Source organism: Psittacula echo (genome assembly GCF_963264785.1).
Source record: "Psittacula echo genome assembly, chromosome: 6".
NCBI lineage: Eukaryota > Metazoa > Chordata > Aves > Psittaciformes > Psittacidae > Psittacula > Psittacula echo.
In genome coordinates this window covers 72596113-72611120 of record NC_137743.1, presented here as the reverse complement: position 1 = coordinate 72611120, position 15008 = coordinate 72596113, and the positions used below count along the sequence as shown (strand labels likewise).

Genomic DNA, 15008 nt, shown 5'->3' with positions numbered 1-15008 from the left:
GTGGCAATACAGCTGTTGAGGATTATCAAGATATGAAATCTAACATATAACACAATACAAATTAGCTATAAACTTGGATAAAATTCTACTTTGGTACTTTGGGCAGGGGGGGAATCATAATTCCTAATCAAAAAAAAAAGAAAACATCTTACTTTGGTTGCATAAACTACATAGGTAATCAATAGCACCTATACTTTTGGGTGCCAGAAGCAAAGCTACACTGAAATAACACCTGTAAGTACTCTTCTTCACTAGCAATCTTGTTTAGAAAACTTATGTTTTTCTCTATAAGCCACTGTTACTACCATGCTTCAGTGGAAACAGCACGATCTCTTATTCTGAACCTGAAATCCAATTCGCCATCAGACACACCTGGTTACCTGACCTGCAGCCCATAGGAAAACAAAAACGGGGTCAACCAGAGAAACACAAGGAAATAACAGAACACACAAAATTTCCTATGGCATTTATCAGGAACCATCAAATGTTCACATACATGTCAGAGCATAACCAAAAAGTTATGATTAGGAATTACATCATGGTGACTGCTTAACACAACTATGTTTTATTTACGTGAATATTAAACACACCATTTTCTGCCTAACCTTATACGTATAATTTCCACCCCTCCTCCCCTTCCCCCCAAGGTATTTCAGCTTCAAAGCTGTGAAAAACTGACAGAAGCAACAATTCAATCATTCTCCTGGGACCATTTTCATTAAGTAAACCAGATTTTTATTCTAAATACAGTTAATTTGACAACTTGTTCACATTATCTTGCTCGACAACCAGCATCAAAAACTGAAGCTGTGTTTGTCTTTCTCCTTGCTCACTCTTTTCTGTGTGAATTCTTACATTCTTATTCCGTAAGCAAAGCTTGCTACCCTGGGAAAAGATTAAAAAACACTCTAACAAGCAAAATTGTTTTGGTTAATTGTGCAAGGTGGTGGTCTGCCAAGGGATTCAGCACACTAAACAGAACAGCCTAATAGGTTCACGTGGTACTAAATTCTACAAGGACAGCAAGTTTGACACCATGATTAAATGGAATATTAATACTTTGGATCGGTCTTACTTGGCAAAAAGTGCCACACTGAATATTTTTATATTACTCAGCTTTAGAAGGATGTCATGCTAATATTGCCTTAGCAAAAATTATGACATTGGTAAGTTTTTAGGTGGAAAAAGCAGTGGATGCTGTAAGGAAACAGTTATAAATTAGAGCTTGCTAGATGTATATCTGAAAGGAAATTAAGATAACTTTGAGAACAACCACAAGCTGCTACTGTCTGTATGAAGTAAACTATTGATTTCTAATTCTTGGTGTGATAACTGGCATTCTTTTTAACAACCTTATGCAAAAAGTCCAAGAATTAAGTATATGTGGAGCATGCACTACAACCTCACTTCTGGATTCATTTTGCACTACTTCCTTCTTAAGAAGTAGTGCATTTATGCTGAACGGGGGTGTACCTGGCTGTGAAAAAAAATCAACTGTAATTTTTGTCATTATTTTAGCATGAAGAATTGATGGAAAACAAGCTGCATTCCTCTCGAAATTGATTTTACATGTTATTGGAATGAACAGTCAGCTGATTACAAGGAATGTCAAGAAAATACCCACCTAGACATTTGCATAAATTCAGCAGGGGTGCTGACTACAAACATGTTTATTACCTTTGTTGGCCTGTTGAAAAGACAGGCACCTCCGCCACGAAGTAAGAACTCTTTGTATTCCGCAATGCTGCATTTGGAGAATTTTCTGGAATGGTATACCCTAAAATGGCAAAGAATCAGCTGAGTAAATGCCTCGAGACACCAACAGTTACTGGAAGGGGGCAGAGGGGTCACAATATTTTTTAATACTGTAAATCCCAGTTTCTTACAACCACTGTGTGCAACAGGACGTCAGCTCAATCTTAACCTCAAACAAAATCAGAACAAAAGAGAAAGTTCCCTAATACTTTGCATTTTTATATTTCTATTATATAGATCCACAGTCTATGAAATCGTAGTTGTCTTCTTAATAAGGTGAAGCCACATTATCGTAATGGCTGCTACGCACCCTCTCAATTGCATGCATAATCCAGTGCTCTCTTGGGTTTATCTTCCCTGCAGCTTCAGTTTAAAAGATGGATTCCCTGATTTCATGCCAGGGTTTTAAAACTGTTCAATTCTTCTGATCCTGTTAGTAAGCTTAATTTTTAAAGTAAAACTAATTAAGAACAGTTGTATAGGGTCAGAATAAAAATCCACTTTACCCAAATCCCATCTGGCCCTGCAAATATGCCCAGAGAAGAGCAGAGCACTGTACTACTATTTGCAGAATGTTTTTCCAGCTTCCAAAGATTTTTAGCTCAATGACTTTCGCAGGAAGACTTACTTTGTCTTCACTTTATAATCTTGACCGTTTTTAATTCCATGAATTTGTCCAAAATCTTTTAGCATCTACAAGGTGCTATAGCAAGAAGTTTCACAGCTTAATTACAGACTGATAGGAAAACAATTTCATCCTGATTTTTCTGTCACCTGTTTGCTTCTTTGTTTCATTTCCTGTCTCCCTACTTCTTACACTGCAAGAAAGAATCATTTGCTACATTGTTCACAATGATATAAACGTCTCTCATATTTACTGATGAAAACATACTTTATCAGCAACTTCTCACACAGAAACTGATGTTTTTATTAGCTATGTTTTGAGATCTGGGAATGAGAACTATTCACACTATTACAGATGGGGTAACCATGCCATAAGCAGTTTCTTCATTCCTCTCCTAGCAGCTCACTGATACTGAGCTGACGTTTCCCCATTTAATTATTCCACATATAAAAATTATCTTCAGGCACTTATGAAGTGACAAGGCTTTACACTGCAGCTAGTTATCCACTTAGTTCAAAAGTCAGTCCTTTTACAGCTTCTGGGCGACTTTCATCTGCTCCTGGCTTTTTTGTTTTAGCACATTAGATATGTAAGAGGTTCGTTCCACAACCCCTTCTACCGGTATCTCCACCAAAGACTGATAGATACTCTGACGAGTTCACCGTAGGGAGGAAGCTGGTGAATAGAATAGAAGTATTCTGGTTAATGCCTTACTTTGGATTCCAGAAGCAAACTTCTGAATAATTTTCTGTTGCATTCATACAGTGGCTGACAATTACAAGTCTACAGGAAAGCCACATGGTAGTTCTACTTAACAACCAGTTCCTTCATACTTAGTATGAAGAAACTAAAGCACCTTCCGTCTTATTTATAACTAATTTTCTCCATGATTTTTGCAACCAAGTGTGCAGGAATTCTGACAGGAAGGGATTTGTAAGACTCAAAAAGCTATGTTTCAGAAGCCAACCTTTTCTAATCAATTGCTTACAGTACACAGAAAAGAACCTCTGGCAGAGTGTGAGGGCAAAGGGCAATGAAACCTGGTTTCCTCCCATACAGATGTGCTTCCCTCTCAGACTTCACTGACCATTTAGCTAAGGATTGAGAACAACTGCTGAAAGCTTCAGGCATCTCCTTCTATTCACTGGAACAGAAGCAGAATGATCTGTTCACTCAAATTTAGGATTTTGAAGGAATGGGGGAGGGAATCTAAAATTTAGGAGGAAAATATAAGTATCATCAAAACTGTATTCTAACACTTTTTCAGCTGCACGTAAAAAGTATAACTGTTCTTTTTAATGAAAAACACATATTTGTTACTTTTCAGCCATTACAAGTATAGCAAAGCATTAGTCAATACACTGCACTTCAAAATATAAGATTTATGAATAATACCCTAAAATGTGAATAGCAAAGGGAATGAATTGCTGAAAACTGAAAAAATTGATCTGTATATTTGGGTTGTTCCAACTGCTTCTAGTTTTTCATTTCTTAGTACAAAACCACATGAACAAAACCCAATACATAAATATTTACGTATACTATGAACTCATTCCAGAGCCCTCAATTACTGATAGTTATGACATACCCCGTTTCCTCCATGATGCAACCACCCCAGGATTCAGTGCAGTCACACTCTTCTCAGACAAGACCAAACACAACAGAAAAGGAAAGCAGTTATAAATACGCTTACAATGAATATAAGGTACTCACTATAAAAATGGACCTTGAATCATTATACAGAGATTAGATGGTTGCTTGGCTTACAGATTCTAGCCCTAAAAAGCAAACCAGCCCACTTGAAGAGATGCTAATATACTTCATATAACGTGGTGCTTTCAAATTACTGTATGTGCACATTCTTAAGACTCAACACAAAGTTTCAGGCAGCATAAAAATAGCTGGCAAGGTTCTTCCCTGCTCTCAAAACAGGCAGCACAGGGGTATGTGCACTACATATGATAATGATGATTAAAAATATTCATGATTCTTCCACCCTAAAACAGGTACAGAACATTCTGAAGGAAAATTGCTACTGGACAGGCCATGCTTTTTCCCTTTGGCATAGTTATTCATAGTAATATGTGAATCAGCCAATCGAACATTCATTAGAAAACGTAGTTGAATGAAAATGGATTTACAGTTTACTTACAGCTACAGCATGTAAGTCAACAGTGACCAAATTCATGAAATAAAAATACAAGACCAACACCTTATGGCTGGTAAAACAAAAGTTACAAATTGCCTATAATCTACCAAAGAAGCAATATTTTCTGAAACAAAGGCTTTGTATTCTAGTTACTACTGCAAATCCACACTGTTTCAAGATGCTTACAAGATGCAAGTGGAAAAACCCAACAATTTTCTTTAGCCCCAAAAAGGGCTTTTGCAGCAGCTTTTGTACCTACACGCTAAATGTGTTAAGGCCACATCAGTCTAATCTTCTGGCTGTGAAGCAGCAACGTAACAAGTTGAACAAATGTCACTGTGAACTAGATTACAGCTTCTTACCATAAATCAGGTATTTTTGTATTTTAAGAAGTCAGTGATAGTACTTGAGGAAATACAGATTTCATTATGATAGATTAGGAGTTCTGAGTTAAATTAATGGTGTTTTCACCATTATACCTTTGAAAGTTGGTTATGAATCTAAACTCCAGACACAGGACATCACTAAGGTCATTGTGAAATCAGTGCTAAACTGGTGGCTCTTATTTTGGTTAACCTGAAATTTGGTGCATATATTTCCAAATGCAGTAATTCTTGCTCTACAGATACAGCCAGTTTGGTATTTGTTTCAAATATTAAAAAGGAGGAGTTTATATATATATAGCTAAGGGGAACAAAAGAAGACTCCACGTCAGTGTACATACTCGGTTTCCTGGCAGCTGGCTCCCATTGTATTCCAAGGTTCTGAGCAAGACTTTGGGCTAGTTCCTGTGCCATGGCCAAAGGCAGGCCATACTGCGTTTCAGGAAGAGTGCAGGGAAAATAAAAACCAAAACAAAAACCAACAAAAATAAAAAAATAAAAAAAAAAGAATTAAAAAAAGGCAAAAAACCAAAACAAATGTAAGTTATTCTAATGAGCACTGCATCAGCTCATTCTGGCTTACCACACACCTACTACTTCAGCATAATTCTGTGTGCATATAAGGAAAATAAACACAATTAAGTATGTAACAGAAAAAAAATCTCCTCTTTTAACCTTAGGGAATCCCTCTCCATTGGCTAACCAACAGAAAGGAGTCTGCTTGATATTTATGTATAGTTTTGTATCATTTGATTATCATATGTTAAAATAGGAGATTTTCATTATTGATTTAACACTGCACTGAAGAAAATAAGAATCATCATCATCATGGACTCATTTTTTCTACTTTTATTGTGAGAAATAAAAGGGACTCATTTTTTCTACTTTTATTGTTAAAAAAAACCCAGTAAGAATTACATGTCATCAGCAGATCAAGCCTCTTGTAGTGAGAAGACTCAAAATTATATTTAGTGCTATATTTCAAATGTTCCTGTCTGAGAATGTTGGGTCTAAATTTCTGATGTACGTACTACAAGCCAATCTAAGATCTTAGTAAGATAATAATGCAAACAGGAAGAATGCTTTTTAAAAAGAGAAGCACAGCGAGCAGTAGTTTAATGATGCTACAAGAAGGTTGGCTGTGACAATCTGAACTCTATAGTTAAGTTAGGTTTTCTGTCTGTAACGCCCTGAACACTGAAATAAACTCTGAGGTTTTAATATACAGTTTCTGTTTTATTTAATATCAGTAGTGAAAAAAATTACCTCATTAACTCCTACTCCTCTGGTCACAGAGCAAACCCCTCCAAAGTAACTTAAGCTGCTCCTTTTGTAATGAAATGTCACATTCCTTACAAATAGAAATAGAGAAAACCAACACATTGACATTGGACACCAAGAACTTACTGAAAGATCATTTTCACATGTATTATGATATCCTGCATGCACATTAAACTTCATCTAGCATCAAAAGCAACTGCAAGTTTACAAACAGAACACAAACATCAAAAAAGTTGATGAGATAAAAATATTTTTGTCAAAGGTTGTATCTTGTAGAGTCAGAATCAGTCCTAACCCACAAACCAACCAAGCAGAGGGAGCCAGAGTACCAGATTCCTAAGAACATACAATCATAACATTTCCTTTAAAAATATAAGGGTATATTCCAGTTTATAACCTGTCAGGAAGGAATTCTGTCCTGAAATATATCAGTATTAAGAATTTCTTTAATTACGCTCTTCTGCAAACCAATTCTAGTTTCAACTCCAAATGAGAACACTGAGAAGTACACCTAAAGGGAAAGTAATTTAATACTGCACTTTAACTGTGCCTCCTTTCATTTATTATTCACAAGCCTCAAATCATTTAATTGAGTTAATGTAATCTGGATATAAAATATTCTATAAAATGTCTATAAACTATTATGAATGATATCCATTTTAACTTCATGTGCATAATAATAAAACTACACAGCCCTGGGCATGCATAGTACATGCCTCTATTCTTTGAAAATTAAATCCTTTCAAAACAGCAGAACCAATATCCCTTTTGGTTTATTAAAATACATGACACTCATTCAGGTATATATTTATTATTTCAAAACATTCTGACAGTCATCAGAACTTTCAAACAGTAGTGTAACTATACTAAATGCTTAAAGCTGGATGCTTTATAACAGACAGAACCACAGTAAGGGATGAGGTTGGCAAGTACATCTGCAAATGGTCTAGTTCAATCCCCTTGCTCCAAGGAGGCTCAGCTGGGGCAGGCTGTTCAGAGCCATGTTCCATTACCTTATGAATATCTCCAAGCATGGACACTCCACAGCCTCTCCGGGCAACCTGTTCCAGCATTTGACCTCCTCCACAGTGAAAGGTTTTTTCCCTAAGTTTAAATGGAATTTCCTGTATTCCAGTTTGTATTTGGGACCTTTCACTGTGCACCACTGAGAAGAGCGTGCCTGCCAGCAAACTCTTCAGCAAGTGACACAATATATGCATAAAAGTAATTAAGAGTGCACATAGTCAGCACTTTGCAATTAGCATCATGTTACAATGCCTGTATTAAGGTAGTACAGCTACGACAAAGCCTGGAGGAAATTTTTCATCTCCTTTTTTCATCTTCCTCTACAGAAGATGAATGTTCTGGGAGAATCACACGGAAGGCATGTCCCACTCTGCCTTTGTAGTATGTCATGCTGCTGGGAGAAGGCTCAAGACCTTAAGAGAAGGCTCAGGCAAGACCTTAGAGCAGCCTTCCAATACATAAAGGGGGTCTTCAAGAAATCTGGAGACGGATTTCTTACAATGGCATGTAATGACAGGACAAGAAGAGATGGATTTATGCTAAAAGAGGGGAGATTTAGAGTAGAGATTAAGAAAAAATTCTTCACCATGGGGCTGGTGAGACACTGGAACAGGTTGCCCAGAGTAGTTGTGGATGCCCCATCTCTAGAAGTGTTAAAGGCCAGATTGGATGGGGCTTTGAGCAACCTGGTCCAGTGGAAGGTGTCCCTGCCCATGGCAGGGGAGTTAGAACTAGATGATCTTTAAGGTCCCTTCCAACCCAAACCATTCTGATTCTGTAATTCTATGATCTTCATGCTGCACAGGGGAACACACTCTTCCTCCTATTCGTTTACAATGCTGTCACGTAAAAAAACCACTGCTGCTCAACACTGATGTTGTGCCTAATGATACAAATGGAACTTCCCCTCAAAAAGCATTGTGTCTCAGAAAACAATTCATTACAGCTTTAGAGGAGACCTTCCATTAACAAATCACCAGTACAGCAACTGGAATGCTCTTGTGGCAATACATATTACTGTCAGCTCTGCCCTCTTCTGCTCTTTACTGGGAAAACAGTACATGACACACACCTGATTAGCAAAATTATGTGTCCTTAAGGGCTCATCAGAAGACACTTCAAATACGGAACATCTCCAGGTTGCAAAGACTTTCAAATTTCATTACAGATACATATCAACATGACCATGGTATATACTACACCTATTAAAAATAGACTAAGGTGTTAAAAAAACAGATTAAGCTTCCTAAGGCAGGCAGATGAATACCAAGCAAAAGAAGTAAGCAAGAAGAAAAAAATAGGTAGGCAAAAGCAGCAGACAAAAAAGTATATAAAACTGTAATAGTCTGGAGCATTGCACAGTGGTACATACGAGAGAAGGTGCACAGCATCAGCATGCTGTTTGATGTAGTGCTGTCGATATTTGGAGAAATCATGAAGCATCTGCAGTGGGTCAGGGTGAATACGAATACGATCTCTGTCTGTCCAAGTTTCCACAGCAACAAGAACCACCCTGGTGTTCAGCTGTTCCTTGTATATCTGAGACAGGACAGGCACAGGAGTAGAACACTGGGTCAAACATGCACAGTTAGCCAGTAAGAGTAAAGCGGAAGGACAAGAGGGATAAAGCAGGAGGGAAACATGGGGAATTGGTTAGCTGGTAATGCCTTGGACTTTCTAAAAGTTAATATTCTGATCGGTTTAAATTTGGTATTTTAGTGGTCAAAAAAAAAAAAAAAAACTCTTGCTGCTCTTCTATTGAGCAATTCCTTTTTCTTTAAAATTCTCATGTTGAATAATTTCACCACTGAGTTTTGCAGAAAACCTGTACAAAAATCAGCAAAGAAGAAATGTAAATGTACACTGGGTGATCTCAAAGAAAAAGAAAAGAAAGATCTCAAAGACAAAGAATAGCCAAAGCCAATTCTTAAGTTAAGATTAAATCATTTCTCATTTCTCCAATCTCCAATATATTTAAAATTTAATTCACCTAATGCTTGATTTTCATTTATACCATGATCACCTAATGCCACTCAAGTAATGTGAGAATTAGGTAAGAACATTAACTTTTCTATTTGTTTTAATGTCTTTGTAGCAATAGACAAGGAAAGGACAATCAGGCCTTACTAATCACACAACAGTTTAAAATACAGATTTTAACTTGATTCTGAAATAAAACTTGATTCTGAAATAAAACTGACCTTTAGGTTCAGGTCATAAATTGCCAAATTTTATCAACTAAGGTTATTCAGAACTTGCAGCTCTACAAAAGATGTATTCCTCATCTGCAATAGACAGTCTGCCCATGAAAAGTCTTACGCAGGACATAAAGAACACTTACTGATCATACAGAGTTATGATCTAAAAGCACTGGATAATTAACGTATTGGCTGCCTAATGCATAAAATACACAGAAGGCAAGTTAGTAGGTCACTTCCATGAGCCACCATATTAAATACATGTTTTTATTATCTTTTTGCCAAATTATGCCTACAACATATATTGAAAATATCCTCCTGCCATTATGACAGATATTGATAATGAATAAGCAAGCAGTGACTAGCATTCACCCCAGGCTATTCTTCTGCAGAAGAACCGGAAAGTAGTTTTAAAATGTCATTTTTATAGCTGCTTATTTTTCTAATCTTGGTATATGCTAATGTTAACTTTTTTAATACAGTGCTAAACGAACAAGGTCAGTTACAAAGTTTTCAGAAGAAACATTGATACTTACAGCATCTACAAGGTTTACCACAGACTTTGCAAAATTGTTTGTGTATGCATTTGAAGAACGGTGCTTTTTGAACTAAAAGGAGAAGAGAAAGTAGAGCACAGTGAAAAGTTAAATATTTATTACTAATTCTTTATTTTTAAAGCAAGAAAGGAAAATTAATATTTTATGAAAGAGTAAGGGAAAAACTCAAAAAGCTTTTCAGATCACAGCCTATACTGCATCATATTCAAGAATCCCTGGAAGATACAGAAAGCCATATATGCTAGACAGGCTTTCACATCCATAAAAGGAGCATTTAGCCACAAGAAATATCCTATTTAGAATCAGAGTTCAAACATTTGAAACGAAATTACAGGTAAACATGAATATAAACATGAGCTCAAAATTGAGAGAATGCTGTACCTTATGTGTGCTTAACCTGATGAGTTAAATATCAGATTGTACTAGCCATACTCCATGAGTATAATTACAAGATACAAAGATGAAGTATTTACCACATGTCCTATGTACAGCTCTTTGCAAAGGCATCCTTTCTGTACTTTAGGACAAGACTTTAATGACAGCATTAGTTATAGCAAAAGGCAAAAGTAAATTTATGCTTGAATATGGAAACAGTTAAGCTGAGTATCTTCAGTTTTAACTCCAAATATTTTCCATTTCTAGAGACTTAGATGTGCTGTATTACCCATTCTGCTTCTTAATTTCTGTGCATGTCATTACAACTGTTTCCTGCCTTTCCCCCTCATGCCCAAGTCCCCTCTGTTCCAACTCAGATTTTTCAAAGATGCTGCTATGGTATCTAAACATGAATCCAGGGCTTTCAGAAAAAACTGTAAAATGATAAACCAAAATTGCATTACATGATTTACAAACAAGAAAATAAGTCTTCAAAATTTCACAGAAAAGGAACAAAAAATTGCATAGAACAAAGTCTTCATTAAAAACCTCTGACTAAACTTCAACTACTGGTTAAAAGCAACAAATGTCATCACCCCATGAGCAAACATTATAAAGTTTAATGGAAGTCTCAGCTATTCCCACTCCAAAACACAGTACCCAAAAAGAGGACTCAAAAGAAGAGGGTCTGACTCTTCTCTGAGCACTTGCGTAGTTAGTCTCATCAAACAAGTTACACAGTTAGCTACCTTCCCTAATTAGAATTATAGACAAATGCCCAGTTTTCCAGAATTGCGTTTGGTGTGAAGGTGAAAGTAAAACTGAAAGATATATATTCCCTTAATTTAAATAATCTTTCTCAAATTGAAAGTCAGGTGACACACGCTATTATTATATAACAATTTTCCCATCCCTTTAAATTCCAGTTATTTTTGCACAAGCAATCTACTTCTATATGGACAAAATGCCACAGAGATAACAAACTTCAAACTTACTGATGCCATTCATTTGACAGCATGAAGATCGATTTTTTTACATATGCAGTTATTCATTGTTAAGTTCCAGAATGCTTCAGTATATCCGCAGCAGGTTTTGCTACCCAAACATACTACAACATAGATTTGCAGAGACCCCCTCTTCCCATAACTATCCTCAAAACAAAGCATTTTCAGCTACAGTGCTAATAGGTGCTTAGGATGTACACTGAGAAGATTATCTGTATCACAGGACTCTGCTATCTAGACAACCATGATACTAGAGCAAAATAATGGGGGAACAGAGAAGGGTGACTTTGTTTTTTTGTTTTCAGCCAATCCAAAGCTTTCCCAGAAGTAGAACGGTAAAATAATATGGAAAATAATATTCTGAAAATGTTCCTGGTTTTCATTAAAGTATTTAAAAGCCCACATCAATAGCAATATACAACATAATGTGTTTAAACGCAGCTTCTAAAACAGAAATTAACCTAAGTCAGTAAAAAGTGCAACAATCTAATTAGATAGTTTTAGCTGTGCCTTTAGTGTTACAGGAGAGGATAATTCTGCCAAAATACACAGTACTAACCACTTAACAACACAATGGCCAAAGAGATTTAAGATACTTCTTCACAGACTAGTGCTGCAGGAGAGATCTGCCCTCTACCGGTAGTAAGCAGAAAACCTTAAAAGTATATTTTGTGAGCTCCTGGACTGTCAGGCTTTAACTCGTAATTGTGAACACTTCCTTAAATATATCTATTTTACTCCTTGAAAACAATTATTATCTGCTTCTGAGCCACTGACAACTCTGAAGCAAAAAATCTAAAGTTCTAACAAATAAAGCCAGAGTAAAGACAACAGTTAGTGCCTGTACAAGCGTAATGAACAGGATGGTTGTTCTTTAAGTACATCTACAATATGAGAGGCCAGAGGAAACAGATATAGAAGTATTATCTCTTCATAAGGAACACCAACCAGAGACCTCAAACAAGAGAACAAAATATCCCTAAACTTCAGTTACTGTGCTCTACTCCTAAACAACTAACGCACATGCAAGCTTTTAGCACAGCTTCCTACCAGGTGGCTTTACAAACAAAACCAGTTTTCTGTCCTACTCTTTCCACCCATTCAAATCCCCCCACATTGCTGAAGCGACACAGATTAAACATAGGTTATTTTTGCTTAGACTATTTCTGATTTATTAAACAGATGAGGGAAGGTTTTATTATCTGTCTATTCAGCACTGGAACAAGTACAGAATGCTGCATCCTGTTCCAATATCTGCTATTTCTGGCTCTTCAAAATTAGCCTTCAGCGTTGACAAAAGAGCCCACAAGCATTGGGAAGACATGCATTAGAGGAGCAATGCAAGGAGCTCTTGAAGAAACTTAGAAGTTTATGTTACTTGCACACACAAGAGGCAGAAACTTTACTCAACAGAATATGATTTTTAAAAAAAAGATCTTGCTCACACATAAGTGAAGTCATACTAAAAGCTGATGATCCTTATTTGCTTCTTAGTCAGTGAACAGCAGAGAAAGCTAAGCGAGTGAAGGGCTCAGAACAAGGCACAATCGAGTTGTTTTTAGAGTGACTTGCTGTCAGTTGAAGTATATTCTTTGTTACTAGAAAACTTTTTAACCTACACTGAGTATTTTTCCGTAAGAGATACGCTCTAGTTAAAATACAGCTATTGGACTCAAATTTGTCTTGCTTTTTAAAAAGAGTCTATAACATAGTTGTTCAGGTTTACAAAACTTACTACTCCCCAGGCCTCTCTCTCCTAATTTTTCATAAGGCATGAAACTAACACATGGACACTTTGATAGCCTTACTTGGCATAATGAGTGAAAGCAGTAACATTTAAATAATGAATGTCACTTATGTCTGATTTCTTTCCAGTCCTCCCTCAAGACAAAAAGGAAAAGAAAGTGGGCTCCCCTTGTCCCTTTCTTTAATCACATGACAAACACTTTCTGAATAGAAACCCAACTTACCTTGCAATTCATTACGAATCATGTTTGTAAGTGTGGAATAGCCAGGAAAAACAATCAGATAAGTTTGTCTATACGCTTTACTGCATTAAAATTTAAGTTAGTAACTAAACTCAAAGTTACAAATTCTGACCTCTTTATTACTTTAAGGAGAGGATGCAATTTTAGAATGTTCAGTGTATTTGTTCTGGACATAAATGTTTTGTTGCTTTACTTTGTTGGTGTTGGCTATATTATCCATCCATATGATACCAAAGTGTTTCAGATATATATTGAATATATAATTGCTGTAAAAAAAATTTAGCTAACATTAAACATTACTAGGTATTATGACCTACACTGTGTCTAACAGTACAAATGTTAACAGCTGCTGATTAAATATTTGTCCCAAGAGTAGCTGATGCTGCACAGCGCTGTACACCAAGCTACAAAGTATAATCAAAAGGAAGAGTACCACTAAATTGATATACTTACCATTTTATGGTCATTGACTATCATGAGCTCCAGATATTTCATTTCTTCAAAGACACTACGAGATACCTGATGGATTGAAAAAGTTCTTTGAGAAATCATGAAAATGTTGTGGTTTTCAAAAATTACTGCAGCTGGTTTAATAGGATTACCCCTAAATATTACACAGGGTGTGTAAACCTGTAACAGCTGGGTCAGGCATTTAACTAAAGTAAATAATCATAGCTCCAGTAACTTAGGAAGTTATGACAGACACTGGCTGAGAATCTGAGCCACATCATTAAGAATATTTACAGTCTCTTCTTTGTCGTTCAGCATAGAAGCCACCACTGCTTCCCTCCTCTTATTTTTACAAAAGAGAAAAATCTTAAACACTAAAAACTCTTGGTCTACAGATTTAATGAGGAAGGAAGTTACTAAAATAGCTGTGTCCTCAAAAAATATGCTGTGTATTGTGCAACTCAGTGAAAAAATCGAGATTAATTTTCTTTAACTCAATTATTCCCTTAACTGACATATATGCATGTGCAGATCATGAGGACTATCCCCTTCTTTTCTCTCAATAACCCAGTTGTGCATGTCCTTGTTTGAATTTTAAATTTAATCATGCTACTTAACAAGCCAAATGAAAATAAAGTCAGGCAGCTATAAAGTAGCAATATTTCATTCAAAATTATTCTTTATCCTCAAGCGGACTCAAAATGCTAAACTCATTTTCACTACTAACTTCCATTCAGCTGATATATAGTATTGCTGTCACCTTAGAAAGGTTATCCACATTTCTCCAAATACTCTATTTATAAAGAATTCATTTATCATTTGATGACTGTATTATATGACAATATTAAATCACCAAAAATATTTATTTTCTAAAGCCTATGTTCTCTCATCATTAAAAACCTGGGAATTACTGGGTTTGGTTTTGGTTTTATAAATGGTCTTAACTCAGGGTCACTTCTACTCACTGCTCTCTTTCTTCTCTTTCTCCTCAGCCACTGTAGTTCAGACAGATAGGGCCATTCAGAACTAGATTCAGTCTCTGTACAAATTACAATTTAAGAATTTCATGGCATTATTTTAAACTACTTACGTACACTGTCCAAACCAAAAGTAGATCACTAAAATTAGAAGAACCTCTGCTCTTGAAAAGTTAATTTTTTAAGTCCACAAAATGTAAAATACCTCTTATCAAAACTCAATTAAAGCATGCAAGGGGA

The 15008-nt window shown here is 36.1% G+C and overlaps 1 protein-coding gene across 1 annotated transcript in view; it reads right to left on the bottom strand.

Annotated features, from left to right (window-relative positions):
* Nucleotides 1–15008, bottom strand: part of ADAM23 (ADAM metallopeptidase domain 23) — a gene marked incomplete at both ends in the record, with an annotated part of 69912 nt that overhangs the window by 24785 nt on the left and 30119 nt on the right. Inside the window, 8 exons of the mRNA XM_080620878.1 lie at nucleotides 1678–1777; nucleotides 3969–4017; nucleotides 5254–5344; nucleotides 6179–6263; nucleotides 8592–8758; nucleotides 9954–10025; nucleotides 13795–13860; nucleotides 14757–14830. Coding sequence (XP_080477004.1) covers nucleotides 1678–1777; nucleotides 3969–4017; nucleotides 5254–5344; nucleotides 6179–6263; nucleotides 8592–8758; nucleotides 9954–10025; nucleotides 13795–13860; nucleotides 14757–14830 — 704 coding nt within the window. The remainder of the gene's footprint in view (nucleotides 1–1677; nucleotides 1778–3968; nucleotides 4018–5253; nucleotides 5345–6178; nucleotides 6264–8591; nucleotides 8759–9953; nucleotides 10026–13794; nucleotides 13861–14756; nucleotides 14831–15008) is intronic.